The sequence below is a fragment of the Paramormyrops kingsleyae genome, chromosome 9, assembly GCF_048594095.1.
Source record: "Paramormyrops kingsleyae isolate MSU_618 chromosome 9, PKINGS_0.4, whole genome shotgun sequence".
NCBI classification, from domain to species: domain Eukaryota; kingdom Metazoa; phylum Chordata; class Actinopteri; order Osteoglossiformes; family Mormyridae; genus Paramormyrops; species Paramormyrops kingsleyae.
Genome location: NC_132805.1, coordinates 6,086,758 through 6,105,961, shown reverse-complemented (window position 1 = coordinate 6,105,961; position 19,204 = coordinate 6,086,758). Strand labels below are relative to the sequence as shown.

The 19,204-nt window shown below is 45.3% G+C and overlaps 1 protein-coding gene across 1 annotated transcript in view; it reads right to left on the bottom strand.

Annotated features, from left to right (window-relative positions):
• The window catches only part of npr1b (natriuretic peptide receptor 1b), a 56,267-nt gene that overhangs the window by 23,620 nt on the left and 13,443 nt on the right, over positions 1 to 19,204 (bottom strand). The window contains exons 3-5 of the mRNA XM_023801412.2: positions 11,918 to 12,105; positions 9,277 to 9,390; positions 3,998 to 4,133 (exon numbers count right to left, since the gene is read on the bottom strand). Of these exons, the coding sequence (XP_023657180.1) occupies positions 3,998 to 4,133; positions 9,277 to 9,390; positions 11,918 to 12,105 (438 nt within the window). The remainder of the gene's footprint in view (positions 1 to 3,997; positions 4,134 to 9,276; positions 9,391 to 11,917; positions 12,106 to 19,204) is intronic.

Sequence of the window (19,204 nt, the reverse complement as noted above, 5' to 3'; positions counted from 1 at the left end):
ATGGCTCATACACCCCCAGGCATTGGCTGATTAGGAGGCAGGGGTTATGGGAACTGAAGGAGTGGATTGGGATTGCCATCCTGTCAAATATACCACAGCCTCATGCCTGGGGCGGGGGGGGGGGGGGGAACAAATGGTGCTCACTGCAAGATGGATGTGGTGTCTATAATATACTGACCGACTTCATGGCGTTCAAAGTGCTTCCCAGGGAATACGTGCCGTTGAATATAGAAACCATTGGAGTGTAGACTATCAACCTGGTGTGCGTTTTCTATAATGTATGCATTTCAAGCATCTAATATCTAATTATAACAACCCAATAACAATTCAACAGGGAAGAGTAATGAGTAATCTTCAACAGGAAGCCATGTATCTGAAGGTGACCATCGATGTGTATGCCCATTGATAGCTTTGGAGACATCAATGACCTGTGTGTACTGAATGGAGTGTGAGGTTTCAGTAAACGCACTCGTAATTGTCCCTGTCAAGTAACCATAGTCTGCGCATGCGGTCAGTCTGATGGGATGACGCGCCGTTGGCGGGATGCAGAGCGTCTCAGATGATAAGGGTGACTCAATGTGAACACCGAGCTCTGCCTGTACTGTAACTGGAGCTGGGGTCAGGCCTACAGTACAGAGCAGGCTCTGGGCTTGTGGCTTGGCAGTACATCAGAGGCCAGGCCGGCAGATCCGACGAGGGGGGGGGGAGCTTTAATAACAGATTTCGCAACATCGGCAAAATTTCGGGCACTTGTGTCCGCTTGAACAGGCGGAGGAAGAAAGGCACCTGCTTGCCCACAGGAAGTGATGCGAGCACAGTCAGATACCGCCATTCCTGTTTTTTAGCATACGGAAGCCCAGGGGTGACCTCTGCAGGGAAATAGGAGTGGGACACGATGTGCATTCAATAACACGAATGGAACAACCCAACTCCAGGCGTGTGGGGGGGGGGGGGGGGGCAGCTTAAGGGCCAAATGAAAAAAACAGCCAGGGGTGCAGGACACCCATAAAGCACTGTTATTCCTTCCTTTATGGCCAGAGCCCCCCGCCACCGCCCCCCCCCTAAAACCCTCCCAGCTGGAATTTGAAAATCTGTGATTCACATTCTGCATTCACACCCCCGTGTCACTGAATGACTCTTCAGATTCATATGATGTCAATGTTTCCTGAACAGCGTCTTTTTTTTTTTTTTTTGTAGGAAGTTTTGTAGGAATGTTCATGGCTCAAAAGAAACCGTATCTTACACCAATATAGCTCATGATACAAGCAATTCATATAAAAAAAGATACTCTCGAGGAATCATTGCATTTGGAGTGAAATTCATTGTTTAGTCTCCTGACATCAATATTAAAATTCAAGATTTAGGACCCCATGTGGCATTTTAATGGTATCATAGAAAGCAGAGCATGCTTTATGAAGCGATCAACGCAACAATATCACAGAGGATGATTATTCTAAATGGCTCAAAATTTTGTGCTTTTATCGCTGCTCTCATCCCTCTCCCTTGTCCATTAGAGTATACATTTTCCACCGTTGTACGTTAAAGACCGGCATACGAATAAAATAGGTCAAGGCAAATACTGAAACACCGCTGTCACAAGAAGTAGGACAGAAAACACCTGTGAGTGACAGGTATTTCTGTGCAGATGGAGTTAAAGGGGGAACATCTCAGTATCAAATGTGCGAACCAAATGTCCCCACAATGTGATAAAAACCTGTTATTTTGACCTTCAGGGGACATTTTTCAGTCCAGAAGCCAAAAATCCTATATTTTGTTTGGTTACTTATTTTGAAGGTTAGGCGTTATGGTTGTCATAGTTAGGATTAGGGTTATGCCCATAAAAATAAATGGAGATAAATATAGATAATTAATCTGCATGTGTGACTGAGAGTGTTGTTTCCTTCTAAACTCCAAAGACTCGCAGTTAAGCTAATTAGTGTTTCTAATTTGCCCCATGCATATGACTCTGTGTGTTTGTGTGCCCTGCGATGCACTAGCATACGAGGTGTATTTCAGCCTCCTGCCCTCTGATGCCTGGTAAAGGCTCTAATCCCCGCCCCCCCCCTCCCCCCCACACCACCCCCAAACCTGACCAAAATAAAAGGACAGAAGATGTATGTTAAAAAAGTCATGGGCTGGCATGGTTATAGGTTGCAGTGTGATATAAAAAGGAAACAAACAACAAATACGTGGAATTGTCAAAAGTCAAGAATTCTGCTCCCCTCAGCCTAGCTTGAGTGTCTTCTGGTCATGTCAGGTGCATGGCTGGTTGTCGCAGATAACAGGGGTCCACACTGTAATTCTCTATACCTGGACACTACAGAACATTCCTATGTGATCTTCAACCAATCAAAAGGAGCAAAGGAACCAAAAGATGACAGCAAGTATTGAATGTTTAGTAGATGTGGTTTTTGCACTGCATAGAACAAAGGTTGCACTCCTGATTTTCAAGGAATGTAAATGCAGTGCTTGAAAGATACAAATTCAGTCGACATTATATGCCACCAGAATTTCTAACTATGATGTAAAATATGCCATCACAGGAAAGAACTAAAACAGTGATACCAAGCTAGCAGCTAGTTAAAGGCATAGAATGAAATTGATATTCAACAGTCCTGCGCAAAGCCCAGCCGCCCACCGCCTCATAAAATCACGTCCGATATTCTTTGCCCAGAATATCAGAGGCTATATGCAAACTTAATATGCAGGTGAGCCAATCAGCCTAGACTTAGCGTGCAAAGGTGGAATTCCATTATTATCAGCTTCCATTGAATTAATGTACAAATATCATGCATGTGACTCGGCTTCTAGATTTTGCCAGGGGAAATCTCAACAGTTCAAATCAAGTCGGGCTTTACTGTCATATCAACCATGTTCAGTACGCTGCATGAAATAATATTCCCATTCGCAGTCACATTGCATTGATGAATGAGCTTCATGTGAAATCTTACAAGGAAGGCAGTCTGGAAAGCACAAGCATTCAGGGCTAGGCTGATTCCATCCTTCTCTATTTCCATACACGTATTGAATGGTCAAGCAGAGACGTTTCTGAAAGTCCCTATAGACATGAGCTTTCCCATCTTCTGACTTTTGAGCCCAGAACTGCCACCAGGAAGTTTTTTTTTTAATTTTAAGCAACAGACTGCAGCACAGGAACTCTTACTCGGAAACCGATGGGTCTTCAGCGACACACACCTGTATGCACCAGCTCCATGTCATCAAATACTTCTGGGTTCAATCTCATTTTCTGACATTTCATATCACAACCAGGAGTGGCTTATCCTCCTTGCTCTAAGGCCTTATGAATACTGTACATACAGCACAGCGAAAATGTCTTAGGCAGTCAAAGGAAATGCTTAAAGCTGTTTATCTGGGTAGTAAGTATATATGTGCTCAGAACAAAAAACACAATTTAACACTAGAACAAATGTAAATTAAGAATAACGCAATAATGTTTCCTAAGAAGTTACTGATATGTAGCTGGATGAACACTGCTTCAGTTCCCAAACCTCTCCTTAGGGGCACCTCAGCCATTCCATATATTTGTTCAATTTCACCACCCGCTCAGTTAATAGATTAATTCATTTTGTTAAGAGAGCCAGTGAGGTACTGATTAGCCATTTGAGCTATGCTAGTGGTCAAGTCATAAAAATTATGGGTGTATTGGATGACTGTTTCAAATCCCGGGGTGACTTTAAGAGAGGCTTTGAAATGGTTAAATGGACATAAACTCATAGTTTTACACCAACACAGATCATTTAAACGTAATTTTCTTTGATTGCCTAAGACTGCACAGTACTGTAAATACATAATGCCTACACAAGCAAGTTACTATGCAGAAAGAGATGCAAAAGTACAATGACAAAAACAGCCTCAGCTGGGCTTGTGGGTTTGCGATCAGGATGCTGGGATGACATCCTTGGTGTCGAGTCGCCTGGCCACAGATGAAGCTCCCAGCGAGCCACGGGCCGATGAGAGGATCGGGGAGCTTACTCACCGTGGTAAGTGCGGTTCCACATCCTCATCGTAACGTTCTTTCCTGCCGGGATGCCTGGCTCCTCAGCCATGGTCTCATTCAGGGCGTGGGAGTACAGCATCACGCCGTCGTAGAAACCTCCGGAGATCAGGTTCATCTGCAGGAGGGGAGGGATGGCTTATCAGACTTCGAAAGCCACCCCAGCACGTTCCATCTCTTTCTCCATCGCTCCACATTCTCCATCAACTGATCATGCTTTCATCCTGTCCTCGATTCCTACACCGTTTCACTATTTGACCATTTTTTTGGATTGTGACCACAGACAGTAGCCTTGTAAATCACAAAAATTAACTAATTCGTTAAAGAACGTAAATGATATTTCATCTGCCAGTACACCGAGGCGTACAGGTGACCAGAAGGTTAAAGGCTTCATTTTGAGGACGTGATACTGCTAAGCAAAATATCGGACCTTCATTCAAAACAAAAACATTTAGCACTATAAAACAAAAAAAGCATGACCAATTATAGTAGGGAGATTAGGAAATTAAATGAGCAATTACGTGCATTCTGACTAATCTAAGCCAGGCAGGGAGTCTCCAACATCCTGTGCAGCCAGCTGTCAAAAAGATCTGCAAACCTCATAAACATCCTTCGGATTAAAGCACACAAGCACGGGTTCAGCAAACCTTCACACAAAAGCTCACCGTGTGGTATTACATGTAGTTCCAGCCAGTATAGATGACGACAAAATAAGCCCTTTTGAAAAAGCTATTCAGCTATTCTTTTTTATTTATGATTTGAATCCGCATCTGTGTGTCATTTCCGCGTTGGTCTGGTCCGCCTCTGATTAGGTTATACCTGTGCAATACAATTGCATGAAAAATTTTGCGAACCCCCATGAAATTATGTGGATTGCTGCGTGAATGGCTGTGAAAATCTGATCTGATCTTCGTCCAGTCATAATAACAAATAAAGACAGCCTTATTTAATAAATGACAGACACTATATTTTATGTTGACATACCTTAATTAAACAAGCGGTTTAAGCAGTCAAGGTCACTAATGGAATATTCTGTGAACATCCAAGGTAATGACCTCGTGAAAGGAAGCTAATTGGTGTCAGGTGTTCCGGTCAGTTCCGGTCGGCGTTTAGCTGTGCTGTTGCATAAACAGACCAACAATTTTGGTTACCTGCTTTTCAAACAGAATTTTGTTGAACTATATAAAATGCACAGAAGATACCGAGATGCGCAAGATCATAAGACTGGAAAGGGTTAGAGAAGGTGTTTTATACACTTGAGCTTCCGTCGGTCCAGAGTCAGGAAGATCGCAGATAATGGGAGAAATTCCACAGTGTGGTCGACTCTTCCTGGGAGTTGGCGTCTGACAAAGATCAATAAAACACATAAATAAAATCTTCAAACAAGTGACAAATAAGCCGAAGACGGCAACCGGAGATTTTGCAGTCATCTCTGCACTTGATAAGATCCACGTTCCTGATTCCCTGATAAGAAAAACACTGACAGAGAGTCGTGTTCATGGGAAGTAACCATGGAGGAAACCACTGCTCTCTAAAAAGTATTACTGTCTCATTTGCTGAAGACCACCTAGGTGTTCAACTGCATCACTGCAACAAACGTTCTGTGGAGAGATGACAGAAAGGTTGAACTTTCGGTAAATGTACGCAGTGTTCTATATGGAGGAAGGAAAACACTGTACACTAGCATCACAACCTCATCCCAGCTGTGACACATGATGCAGGGAGTGTAGTGATGAAGGCCAGCTGGGGCCTGGTTGACTTGCAATCACTGAACAAGTGTTGGATGCATTTCACCCTGGCCACAGCCTTGACAGGCTCCCCCCAAGACCTGGAGCTCCTCACTACTAAAGCATGATGGTGGAGAGTGACTGGCTTTGGCCAGCGTGTTTTGTGAGCGACGCTCCTTTCAGAAGCGTGCTCTTTTCACTTTTGAACGTTAAATTACCTCAAGTCAGGTCTACCTAAAGCAGACGTGATAGGTGGGGCCGTGCGATGGAACAGTGGGGAAGGAAGATTGAGCTTGAACTTTTCCCTCAGCAGCTCAGCTCGTAACCTGTGACATTTTAGATACAAGCCTCTCATTCAAATCACATGCGGATGCAGTATCGAAAGCGTGCTTCCTACTGCGATGATTTCTTACTATTCAAGACACTGAGAAACTGATACATGCCTATGTATACAATAGGTTAGACCACTGTAATGCTCTGTTATCTGCGAGCACACACTACACATTAAATACCTTGCAGCGTATTCAAAATGCAGCAGCTCGAATTCTCACTAGTTCTTAGTTCCCTGCATTGGCTTCCTGTTAGGTTTAGAGCTGACTTTGAAGTTGTCATACTTACATATAAGGCACTTAAAGACCTAGCTCCTGCCTACCTGACAGAAGTACTTCAAGCTTACAAGCTGTGTCGTCCACTCAGATCACAGAATGCAGGTTTCCTTGTCGTTCCACATATAAATAAAGTGACAGTGGGCCATAAAGCATTCTGCTACAGGGCCCCTATATTGTGGAATGCTTCGTCAGTCTATGTTCGGGATGCTGATTCGGTCTCAGTCTTTAAAATCGACTGAAGACTGACCTATTACTTACCTGCAACCTAACACACCGTAACTATGGCTGTTGGTGCTGCTGTTCATGCCATTTTTATCTACTATGCTTGTCCATTTATGTGTCAACACATGTTCTGACCATCCATGCTCTATGCCTGCCCACACATCTGCCCACACATCCATCTGAGCTGGAGTCCTGGTTCAGTCCCATGGAGGGGTGACATCACAAATGGGACCTACGAACTGTATCATCGTGGGTGCAGCCTTCAATGCCACCCTACACAGTCCAACATGGATAACGGACTCATTGATGGACTTTGTCTTGATCCTTAATCACAGCTTACACCTAGCTTTTAGCAAGCAATTTCTTTCCTTCCTTTTCCCATTCATATCTGCTGTCTAATGATGTTCTATATATATCAACACATCCATGTAAAGCTTCTTGGGATGACTCTGGTGTGAAAGGCGCTATACACAATTGAACTGAATTGAATTGAATTGAAAAGCCTTATGCCTTTTAAGAAAGGCCTATAAAAACTGAGCTCATTACAGCCATTGTGTCCTATGGGAGATCGGAGTCAGAAGCCTGTCCAGTCCCCTCGCATGTAAAGCTACCCGGCACAAACACCAGTCCTGCCGTGCCGAGAGCCTGCCTCAATACTGATCAAACAAAACTGAGGTGAACCTCTTCCAGAAGCAGGACAGAGGCATGCGGACGGATCAGGGTTTGACAACTTTAATTGGGAAGTGACAACGTTGGAGGTGGACCCGTTCCCACATCGTATTTCCACTATTGTCTCACCAGAACCCAATCATTCTTTCAAACATCCGCACATGGATTTTTGCTGCTCCAGATCTGACAAACATGAATGCTAATATATTTACATGGCACTTCAGATGCTGCAGAGTGACTGAACAAAAGCAAGGTGAGGAGTTAAAATGGCAAAAAAAAGCATTCTCAAACCTAATAAGCTTGTTCCTTTTGCTTAAGTTTGGTTGTGAAAAGCCTAAAGCCAAATGAAGAAGGGAGTCAAGCCAAGTCGTCATAGAAACTAGACGCTACTGTAGGTTTTTACTTGATTCATTACACGCCCCTGCAAACTCAGATGAGAGACCCCGAATGCAGTTGGGGGACATAAGGAGGAAACATGGGCCGTGTGTCGGTCCTGAAAACAAGCGGCCGTGCACCATCACGTCCTGGTAATTCGAGGTGCTTAGTTTTCTCGCTCCCAGTACTTTAAATACGCAGACAGGGGGGTAAACATCAGTGAGGAGAGATAAGATACATGCAAATGGGATGTAGACTTGGCCTGCAGTTGCCTGACATCACGGGTGATTGGGTCTGGTGTGTTATTATCCATAAAAAACATCTGGGGTCCCTCTCGCCCCTTTTCCCGGGTCGTTAATCAAGAGGCATTTCAACAACATACGCGTATGAAGTGACCCACCCCTCCGGGGGAGATCCCCACTCTGGCATTTTACCTGAATTTCGAAAAATCCACAAAAAGATTTATCACAGTTCTCTGCCCCATAAAAGGATCACTAATTCTAGTTATTTCTCCTCTATATGGGAAGGGAAAAGCAGCTTGGTAGAACTGCTGATCTGAATTATAAATAATACCTCATACAGTCAAAGGAGGAGGATGGAGACTGGACTGGAGAATGGAATAGGTGATTTCATTTATGGCCGATTGCGTGTCTTGTTGGAATAATGCAGGAAAGTACCTGGAAAATGATACAAATGAGTCAATAAATATATGAGTCAAGCTAAATAAATATATGTCACTCAGCAGCGTAAGAGCTGCGTTGGGACTTTTTCCACCGGCGAGGACGCAGACCGCACTGAACTTAATTGACGAAACGTCTGCGTGGGCTCTGTGGGTTTAAAAGCTGACGGTTAGCAGTCAGCACAGGCCAGCGTAGCCCTGCGGGCAGGCAGCAGAACCCGAGCAGGACAGGCCTGTTCCAGGGCGCAGAACCGGCAGAAATTGGCTGCGTTCCTCCTGCATGTCACCGAGCCATGAATCAGACCGGAGGACGAACGCTGGAGTTTGGTCACTTTCTATGAATTCTTATATTGAGTTTGTAATCTGTTTGAAATCTTTAGGGTACATATGACTCATTTGCTTTCACTTAACATATTTAGCAGATGTTTTTGCACAAAGTGATATACAAGTGAGGCGAACAGAACATTTCAAACGTACATGCTGCCAAGGACTGGACCAAGCGGGGGTGCCGCTAGACATGTCGGGCCCCGTGGAAGCATATCGTATTTGCGTCCAAATTTTTTAGGGCCCCTGTCACTCAGAGGCCCTCGGATTCACACTAGCATTCCCCACTTTTACGGTGCCCCTCCCACTGTGCAAATGTAAGCAGGTATTGGAGCAGGAGCTACACAATGACTTCAAACACAAGGTAGAGCCTAATAAGGACCAGTAGTGTGAAATAAGAACATTCAGGAAATGAGCAGAGGCATCAGGCTAGTAGAGGAATTCTTGGAACAGATGGGTCTTGGAGTCTTGAAGGTGGAGAGAGAATCTGATGACTGTGGTCCAGCAACTCATTCCACCAACAGGGAACCACAGAAGACACAAGATTCAAAGGCCGTGCACCTGGCGTCCAGCTGGCCTGGAGTTACCAGGAACGCCCCTCAGCCCCCCCCCCCCTCCCCCCCCGCCCCCCCTTAGTCCACAACCCAAACCACTCACCAGCGAGTCTTCCACGGTGAAGTTGAACATCCTCTTGGCGTCCACCTTCAGGTTGCTCACAAACTCCTTGTACTCGGGATTGTGCGGCTCATTGTAGGTCAGGATCTTCACGTTCTAAACGGAGCCAAACGGCGAGAGGGCGGTTACCTCCACACTGTGGCAGCAGGATGCAACCATGGAGACACCAATTAAATGGAGAAGACAGTCGCCCAAGGTTTTTTTTTTATAAAGAAGGACAAGTCGACAAGCTGAGGGAATGAGCACCTGGAGGTTTTGTGTGAGTCTTGCATAAACACTGATCTTTCTCCTTTTCAATATAAACCTTTTACCTTTGCTGTAGAGATTATGCAATTTCCCTGCAAAGCATCACTTTAACCCCCTGCCCTAACACATTCATCACTTTCTGTTCCTCTCATGTCCATGTTCTCATATGGCAGGCTCTGCTCTCAGTGTCTCCGTCCCCCCCCATGGCAGAAAAAAGTGCAAGGGGAGAGATTTTAGCAACAGGACCCTGCTTGACCTGCCCTCTTAGGCCCTCCTCCCAAGGGACGGGTGGCTGTTATTAGAGTCGGCCCTTAATTTTCCTTCATCTCTGAACCCAGCCACCCAAAACACATTCCTGGGAGCTCAGGACATCCTCCAGCTCAGAAGGCGGAATGCCTTCAGGAATTCCGCCCGAGCACGGAGACGCAGTTCCCATCGATGGCCTCCTCCTACTCCCATCAAACCCGGGATTGTCTCTTGGGGCCCGATGCTAGTAATTGCGCAAGAATAGCTCTTGAGGTTGGGGGTGTGATTAAGTGTTCCTGTAGCTTTTGTCAAACCGTGTAATTTATCGTTTCGTCCAGTTACGGGGCACGAGAAGGAGCAGAGTGTCTGCGAAGCGGAGAGACAAAAATATTGACTAATGCGCTGTGAGACTAAATAATTTTTTCAATCTTCTCTACAAATTGCAGTATGTTCACAAGTGGTCTAGCTTCAGCTTTTCATATCAAGATGTTTGAATATGTTCCCACAAGTTCAGAAAAATAACTCAGTTCTACAATTGCATGTGTTTCCAAATCCAAATTGGCTCATAGGCCATTGGAATATTGGGAAATGATGTCTCGCATTGGTTTATATGCAATTTCATCCCCAACCTGTGTAGCAAAATAATACTCAGTTAGCTTAGTTAGCCCAAATAGGTTTTGTAAGTGCATGTTGTTAGGGGTGTAACAAAATTTAATCTGAATCGCAAATCTGTCCATGAAACGGCTGCATCGATTCAAAATCCCAAATGTGGCTCAAATTTAGAACGAAATAGTGCAAAATCCAATGAAGCTCTCTAATAAATTCACCTGTCACATCAATATTAGTGCATAGTCATATTTTTTTCATATTATGACCTTATGATTAACTTCAGGTGGCTGGAGTCTCAGATGGTATTGGCAGTACAAAATAGAGAAAGTGAGTGATTTTGGGGGGAAAATCGTTTTGAATATATTTTCAATTAAAAAATATGACACTTCAATACATTAAACTGATTTAAATAGCATCCAACAGGCCTGAATGTAGCTGTGTCGAATCATTATATGTTGATGTATCTGTATCTGTTTCGTGTGTGTGGTATTGAAGGAGAGATGCACACCCCTACTTATTCTCACAAAATCTACTTGATTTCCGTGTCTGAGAAGCAGGTCGGTAAGGTTACATGCAAACAGAAGTTGAGCACCTTAAGAGCCTTGTGGATCTCTTAAAATGTTTTGAATACAGTGATTAATGGTTAACTGAGGTCTGCACCAAACCTGTTTTTTCAGTCCTGTTATTTACTATTAGCTAATTTTGACTTTGCGTAACACAAAGTGTTACGGGAACATATCCCTGTATTTGTATGAAAAAAGGGAGGGGGTTTTTCTTTATTTGAGCGATATTGACATGCTAGGTATGACAATGCGTGGGGGGTCATTTGCCTTTCCTGCTCTTCGTTGCAGAGAGTTTTACACAGTTAAATGGATCGGAGATGAAGTAAGCCCGCTGTTTCAGGATGAGCAGCGGCCAAGCCGTTTCAGGGAACGTTTGGAGCGAATAATCGATCTCTCCTTCCTGCTGGAAAAAGCTGAGCAATCGGAACCATCCGCCTGTCCGTGGCTCCTGCCGCTTTCGAGCTGCTCTCGGTAACTAAGCAACCACTTTAGCCATGAAGAAATTTTTTTTTTTTTTTAAAGAGATGTTTATTGCAGCTGAAGAAGGATCTTTAGAGTATTACGTACAAATCTGACGGCCAGCATTGGCACGGTGATACCAGCCACCTTCTGGCCCGAGATCCAAGTTGAAAAGGACAGGATTTCAGAACCCCTGCATCTGAAATTACACGCCGCACATCTGGGCTAATGCCTGTCTGCCACGGGGAGCTGGAACGACTTAGAAAATGTGGCTGCTTTTTTGCGATGCCTTTGCTGACATGCTGAACACTTCACCTCACCCGCACCGCATTCTGGGACAAGTGGATTTATTAATTACTGACAAACTAATTACCTGAATTATGAGCTGACCTCGATACTGTGGCTTTATGGTAATTTCAGTCGGGCAGGGGGGTGTCTAAAGCCGTGTTGCCATAGTTTTCAGGCTGGAGGACCTGGAATCCCCTCCCCTACCCCCTCACCTGGAAGGCGGCCTTAGCGATGGGGTCATCCGCGCCCCCGTTGGCCCAGGGTTTGGCTGGCCGGGAGCCCAAGCTGCGGCCAAACACGTCGATGTAGAAGAAGACATATTCCTCCCGGGGCAGGTCTGACTTGTAGAAGAGCACCATCAACTGCCGGAACGTCTCCCAGGAGCAGCACAGGTACACCACTGTGCGGAGGGGGACACCAGCCAGCCATGAGCAGACAGCCTGCCTTCCTGAGCCTTTTTGTGTCACTTCCTGTCTAAGCAGGTACATGCCTAACACTCAACGACAGGCTGTGTTTCAGTCGGCTGAAGCCTTTAGTGTTTTCAAACCGCACCTCCAGCTTCAAGCAGCCGCCACAAGACATCATTAAATGGCAAACAGATGTTAAATATTAATGACTATCAGTTCAAATAATAACTAAAGGCAATGGCAGTGACACAGTGTTGACAGCGTGAAATTACGGGGGACTATTTGTTGCCACACCAAATCATGAGAAAACGAAGGAATAATCACGTGCTCATTTTCAAATTGGTGAATTAATTTCACCATTGACTGTAGACAGCAGTGAATCTCCATCAAAAGAAATAACAATATACCAGAAAAAGAAAACTGCGCTCTACCTTCTCAGAAGATTGATACCTTTAGTTTGCAAAGCCATCAAAATAATGAACATCGGGTCCAAAGTCACACAGGAATGTTTCAGCGCTACTCCATCATCAGTGTGCTGGAGTCTGGGTCCCCACCTGTGGCCGCGCACCAGGCTCGGTGAGTCACAAAGCTAACACGGGGAGCCGCGGCGGATGTGCCGCGTCAATTAGCCGACACGGTAATTAGCGAAAATGGCTCCTCTCCCAAGCGTCAATCCTGCCACTCATTAAAACACTGCGGCTCCAGCTCTTAAGTATACCCATTAAGGTAAACCTTTTTTGGTGGGCTTTAATGATTCATGTTTAAAACCGATTTAAAAATTAACGACGGAAGGGTCGAATTTTAAATACGTGTTTTATTGTACAGAATCGTGCAAGTGCACTTTAACTGTTTTTTTTTTTTTTTACTTAAATGTAGCACATGAAAAGGAATACATAAAATGGCACATCACAGGAAAAGATTAAAAGGGATGTAGGAGCACAACCGCATATGTACACAAAGCACAGAATCGGTTATAAGGACATGGTGACGAGAGACAGACACTCATACCCAGGAAACTGATGCAGACAGACAAATAGGCAGTTACATACAGGTAAACAGACACTGGCAAAATGGTCAAGTAGTTGATGGGGCTGCCATGACGAGTGGCAGGGTTAGTGGGGCCAGGAGTGGTGGCTGAGGAAGTCTCCCGGGGCGTGATGACATTCCAACAGCGTCGCCTTCCTGTCCTATCCATTGTTTCAGATTTAACGGCTTAAGCAGGATATGCACAACAAAAACCCGGCTAAAGGGGCTCAAATGTTATCTCCCTGAGCACCTATCTCCCGTAAAAAAAAAATAGCCTTTCCTGAAGAAGGCAGAGAAGGGGTCAGAGACCAGATTTATGTTGGACCTCCTTTAGACCAACTGGTGGGTAACAAGAGTATGAGCGTGAAGACAAGCTGAGGCATGACCCGGGGCCCCGGGGCCAAGAGAAGGTCTCCCTTAGCTCCTGTGGAGAGTCGACCTCTGTAGAGAAGGCCGATCCACAAGCAGGACAGCCCTTAATGCGTTCTGACTCATCTGGGTAGCTGGCATAGGCCTTCATTGGCAGCCAAAATCAGAACCAAACAGGCATCTGTCTCTTTGTTAAAGTGGGCGACCACTTAATTAACGTTCAGCCAAGAAACAAATTTTCCGCTAGCTTCATCCAGCACTATTGGTGCCTGATAATCGGGTAACAATGGAGGAAGTGAATTTTCAGAGCCTGGTGCCACCTTTACAAAGGAGACTACATTCACGGGCTCAAACGAAGCTCAACAACCACGGACACGAAAACGTGTAGCGGTGCGGCCAGTCGACTCAAAAATCTGCTTATTTTGATCAGTAAGGTTGTCACGGCAGCAGGAGGTGCTCGGGCTCAAAGGGCTCCAGTGCCGTTGTGACGACCAACACAGGAAGGCGCACCACAGGTCCGCAGGACAAGGGTCTCGCCGAACCGCAGGATGGAGAGATTGCGGTGGCTAATTAACAGGAAGTTGCTTATCATCAGATGACATTTTCAACCATCTGCCTCTGCGAATGCTGGAGACCCTGCAAAGCTAATAGCTGCGGGGAGATTTATTCCTGCACAATTGTTGCGGCGTTAGAGTCCATTGTGCTGATCCTGAGCAGTCAGTGGGACATGAAATTAATTAAAGATTTCTAGCGCGTGGGATGAGAGGTGGGGGCCGTGTCTCCCAATTGAAAACTGTACACAAAGTGGCACCTGTGCAAAACGTGTTGTCTCAGTCTATTTGTCAGCTGGAACTTTCTGGAAGCATCCACCAGCCCCCCCCCCCCACACACACACACACACCTCCGCCCTGACACGACCTGTCAAACAGCCCACTCGCTCTTCATTGCACTAGCAATGAGGTGCTTGAGAGACACACCAACAGTGTGAGTGCCTGCTGTTTCTAGAAGTCGTGGGGGTGTGAAGATCATGGGCCAGCTGTGCCGTATTTCCGATAGCATATGGAATCATAACTCTACGGCACAAACCTTACAATCATCTCCTAGGTGCTCAGGATAAATTGGTTAATAGACAGGGACAACAAAAAAATTGATGAGTTTTCACTGTCAAGCCTGCCGACTTATTATCACATAGTAATGTCTAAACCACATCTTCAGAGACAGATGAAAGATCATTGTCTTTTCAATGAGTGTGGGGGATCTCAAGCCCCAGCCCATTAAGGAGGGTCTGCTTTTAGGACCCAGGGGTCCTAAACGGTCTTGGGTTCCAGTTACCCCTTCAGTGACCTCGCAGCCATCCAGGCAACAGGGGCAGGCTGGCGAGTATGTGCTTTGATGGTTAAGCTGCAGAGAAACCCACTGAATCAAGACTGGAAACAGAAGATAACGCTGATTTGATGGTCCCTCCTTCACATTTTAATAGGCAGGGCTTGGCACCCTGGCAGCTCCCTGACTCCAACCTTCTGCAAACTAAGTGGATGGGATCCCATTCCCCATGTTTTTAATCTAATCAATAGGACTCGTGTATAAACGCCCTACAGCTACTGTGTAGCCAAAACCTTCCAGGAACACAAAACGCTTAATTGGATAGAGGAGTCTATGAGTGTAACATACAATTACAATCACCAGCTGCAGTGTCCCCTCCAGCTGACGCGGCTCAGCACAGCGCTGGGGCCGAGACAATGACAGGCGGCTTGGGGAAGTGCTACCAAGGATATTGAATGTGTCACCTTCATTTATGACTCAATGATTGTCAAACTTGTTTGTGTTTTTTTGGGCTGATCCTGAACTGCTTTAAATCATTTATCAGTGGAAATTACCTGTCGTGTTGCTGCATATAAAATCTGTTCTTATTTCTAAATGATAATTTGGGAGATTCACTCAACATGAAAACCAAAAGTTCAAGGGAAAAAAAACGATGGTAACACTTTGCTTCCATCCATTTTCTGTAACCATTTATCCTATTCAGGGTCAGAGGGGGTCAATGGGCACAGGGCAGGGAACAACGCAGGATGGGGCACCACTGGGCACCCTCACACACTAGGCACTCAGACTTGCACACCTGTGGGCAGTTTGGCAACTCCAACTGGAGTACCTGCAGGAATCCCCACAATGACATGGGGAGAACATGCAAACCCCACAGACATGGAACCCTGGTCCCAGGGGTGGGAGGCAACAATGCTAACTACTGTACCACTATGCCACCCTATGCCACCATAACACTTAACTTGAGGGGGCACAAGGTAATAGTAAACACTTACTTAATGCATTAATTAACCAGTAACTAAGTGTTAGTTATGTACTGATCCCATGTTCGTCCATCATTAATCAATCATGACAGTTCACATATTTCATGCAGGTTCATGATTTGTTATTGAGTAGTAACTGAGTAACTAAGTTATTTGTACCCCCTTAAGTAAAGTGTTACCAAAAGTATTCATTCTTACAAATATATGGAGGTTGTGCAGTGTGTTTTCGCATTTTCTACACGTCTTTCCATGGCTCTTCTCTTCAGTATCCTCCAATGGCCCAAAATCACTGCATTTAGGTGAAATGATCTCCCACAGGGTACATGGCTGCTTGTGTGTGGCCCAGTAATGAACTGACATCTCGTGCTGTTCTGCAAATGAAAGAGCTGGCATGTGGCTCTGTGGGTCTGGACTCGTGGTCAGAAGATGGCCTGTACAAGGCTCGTGGTCAGCAGAGCGATGTCACTGCTGGCCCACTGAGCAAAGCCCATAACCCCCACTGCTCCAGTGACCAGCTGACCCTGCTCTCTCATAACCCCCACTGCTCCAGTGACCAGCTGACCCTGCTCTCTCATAACCCCCACTGCTCCAGTGACCAGCTGACCCCGCTCTCTCATAACCCCCACTGCTCTCATAACCCCCACTGCTCCAGTGACCAGCTAACCCTGCTCTCTCATAGCCCCCACTGCTCCAGTGACCAGCTGACCCTGCTCTCTCATAACCCCCACTGCTCCAGTGACCAGCTGACCCCGCTCTCTCATAACCCCCACTGCGCTCATAACCCCCACTGCTCCAGTGACCAGCTAACCCTGCTCTCTCATAGCCCCCACTGCTCCAGTGACCAGCTGACCCCGCTCTCTCATAACCCCCACTGCTCTCATAACCCTCACTGCTCCAGTGACCAGCTGACCCTGCTCTCTCATAACCCCCACTGCTCCAGTGACCAGCTGACCCCGCTCTCTCATAACCCCCACTACTCTCATAACCCCCACTGCTCCAGTGATCAGCTGACCCTGCTCTCTCATAACCCCCACTGTTCCAGTGACCTGCTATCTCAATGGCATGTTGCTGAAACCTGAAAGACAAGGTCTAGTCATTAAATATCTTGTGTTTCCAATGGTACTACATTTTCAGACATGCTTCACCTGTGCCTTATATCAATCCACCCCCTTCACTTTGGGCCAGTTCTAAGGTTTCATCTGTAATTCAGAAGAACCTGCACAGTCGCAGGCTTTTAAAGCCACAGTGAGCTACAGTCGTACACGTGGCAGCTAGTGGCTGCACCTCCATCTAATCTCTGAAAAGGCTGTATACCGGGGCTGGCAGGAAAGGCTACAGCTGGCTGGTTTGATGATCCAGACCCAGTCTTGGTCAGCATCACCTGCTCAGAAAGTACAAAACCCAGTCTGGGTGGATTCAGGATCCAGGCCCAGTTCCATGTTACCTAAGATCAAAGAACAAAACTGGCCCTCTGCCTCCAAAGCTTCATGATTCATAACACCAGGTCTATATCCACACCTGTCACTATTAAAGCAGCTGTACTGTGTCACAAAAACATTATACACATGATACTAATATTACTATTTGAAGTACAACAATAAAAATGCCATGTTTATGTTTGAATCACAAAAAATGCAGGAAGTTGCAATTGGCTTTCCTCTTCCATCTGGGATATTTAAGCATCCCAGTTTGTTGCTCTTTGCTATTATCTCTGCTATTTAACATATTTTTCACTTAATCTGGTCATTAACCCCACAAAAAAATCCCTGTCCAGCAGCCTGAATGGCAAGAATGTCTTGAAAATAAACTGAGACTTGAAAATAAACTTTCTGTCGCCCTAGGATTCATATCAGCGAGGCGCTGCATGCCTCATTAATACTTCCAGGATTAATACTCGGATTGCATGAGTAAGAGAATACTGCAACATGTACGCAGTGCATGTGTACCACCAAAGTAATGCATGTAGCACATGCAACACATGACTAAAGCACCACATGAAACCAGCTACCGTCTGTTTTCTTTAAGCTCTTGAACATGTAAGTTTCATATGACTGATTGCTCTTGGGGTGGATGGAATTTGGGGTCAAATGTATTAAAACCACAGTTTTTTCCCCTGGTTTTTCAACATTCTCCAAATGCAAAAATACCATCTTTCGTTCATGATTGAAAGGGTAAGGAGGAGCACTTTAGCTAGCTACATAAATAAGTTTTATAGTAAAATAACAGGCATTTACAAAAAAAAACTGCATATTAATCCAAATTCCCCCCCAAAATACAAGGGTTTTACATATTGACTTGCAAATTATTGGTCTGTCAGTAACTGTCATAATCCTGCAACAGATTATTCTTACCTGAGTTAAAAGACACAATTACAGCACAGAGAAAGTATGTCATGATATGTTTTATGTAAACATGACAAAAAACGGCTGCAAACAACTTCTGATCTTTGATATTAACATACTAACTTGACGCAATAACTGCACGGCTCTCCCAGCCTTGCTGTGTACTGGCCATTGGGAAGTTCGGGAATTCTCCCAGTGGGCCGGTCTTGTGAGGTCCAATCTGTCTTTCTCAACCCCGGCATCATATATTCTATATACCAGGGGTGCCAAACCCGTCGGTGATGATTAACGGACAACGCCTTATTTCATTGGTGGCCATAACCTCCCCCTGGTCAGCGGCAAAATGCACCAAGGCCACCCCCCCAGGCGACAGGAAGTTCCTGGGCTGCTATTTGTTACTAGTCCATTGCAGCTCATACCTATTACGAAATCGACAGGGAGATGCCTTATATAATACCCAACATGCTTCCCCTGGATTTCAGAACCAGCAACTGAACAAAGTTCAGGATTAGATCATCATTTCCATAGTAAGTAGCCCATGGCTGGAGGTCACCAGCACTGCTTCCTCTCTGATGAAGAATTTAAGTGCAACTTAAAAGTAGCTAAATGTAGTTCATGAAGAAAATACACCAATAACATTTAGAGAGAGAAGGAACGGAACAAAAAGTGCTTCAAAAACCCTCCAAGTGCATTTCATTCCCTTAGTAACCTCATCCAATCGGTATCTCATTTTTTAACGATTATTAAGATTCGAACGATGTCATTTCAATTCTGCACTGTCTTTGTTGACTGTTACCAGCATCTGTCAGTTTTTTAATCTTTATCTTTTTATGTAAGATCTTTCTGCTTAAAATATTTTTCAGAAATTCTTATCCTTGCCCCACAGTTCATAACGCTAACCTAATCAGTGTCGACTTACAGGCTGGGTCAGTCAATCCGATAGGCGATATAGGCGGCCGCTATAGTGTCATCTTATGAGGGGGCGCCAACTTGCCAGCCAATTTCACTTTGCCTCGCGGTGGGGGCGGGCACCGGCGGCGATGCTCATC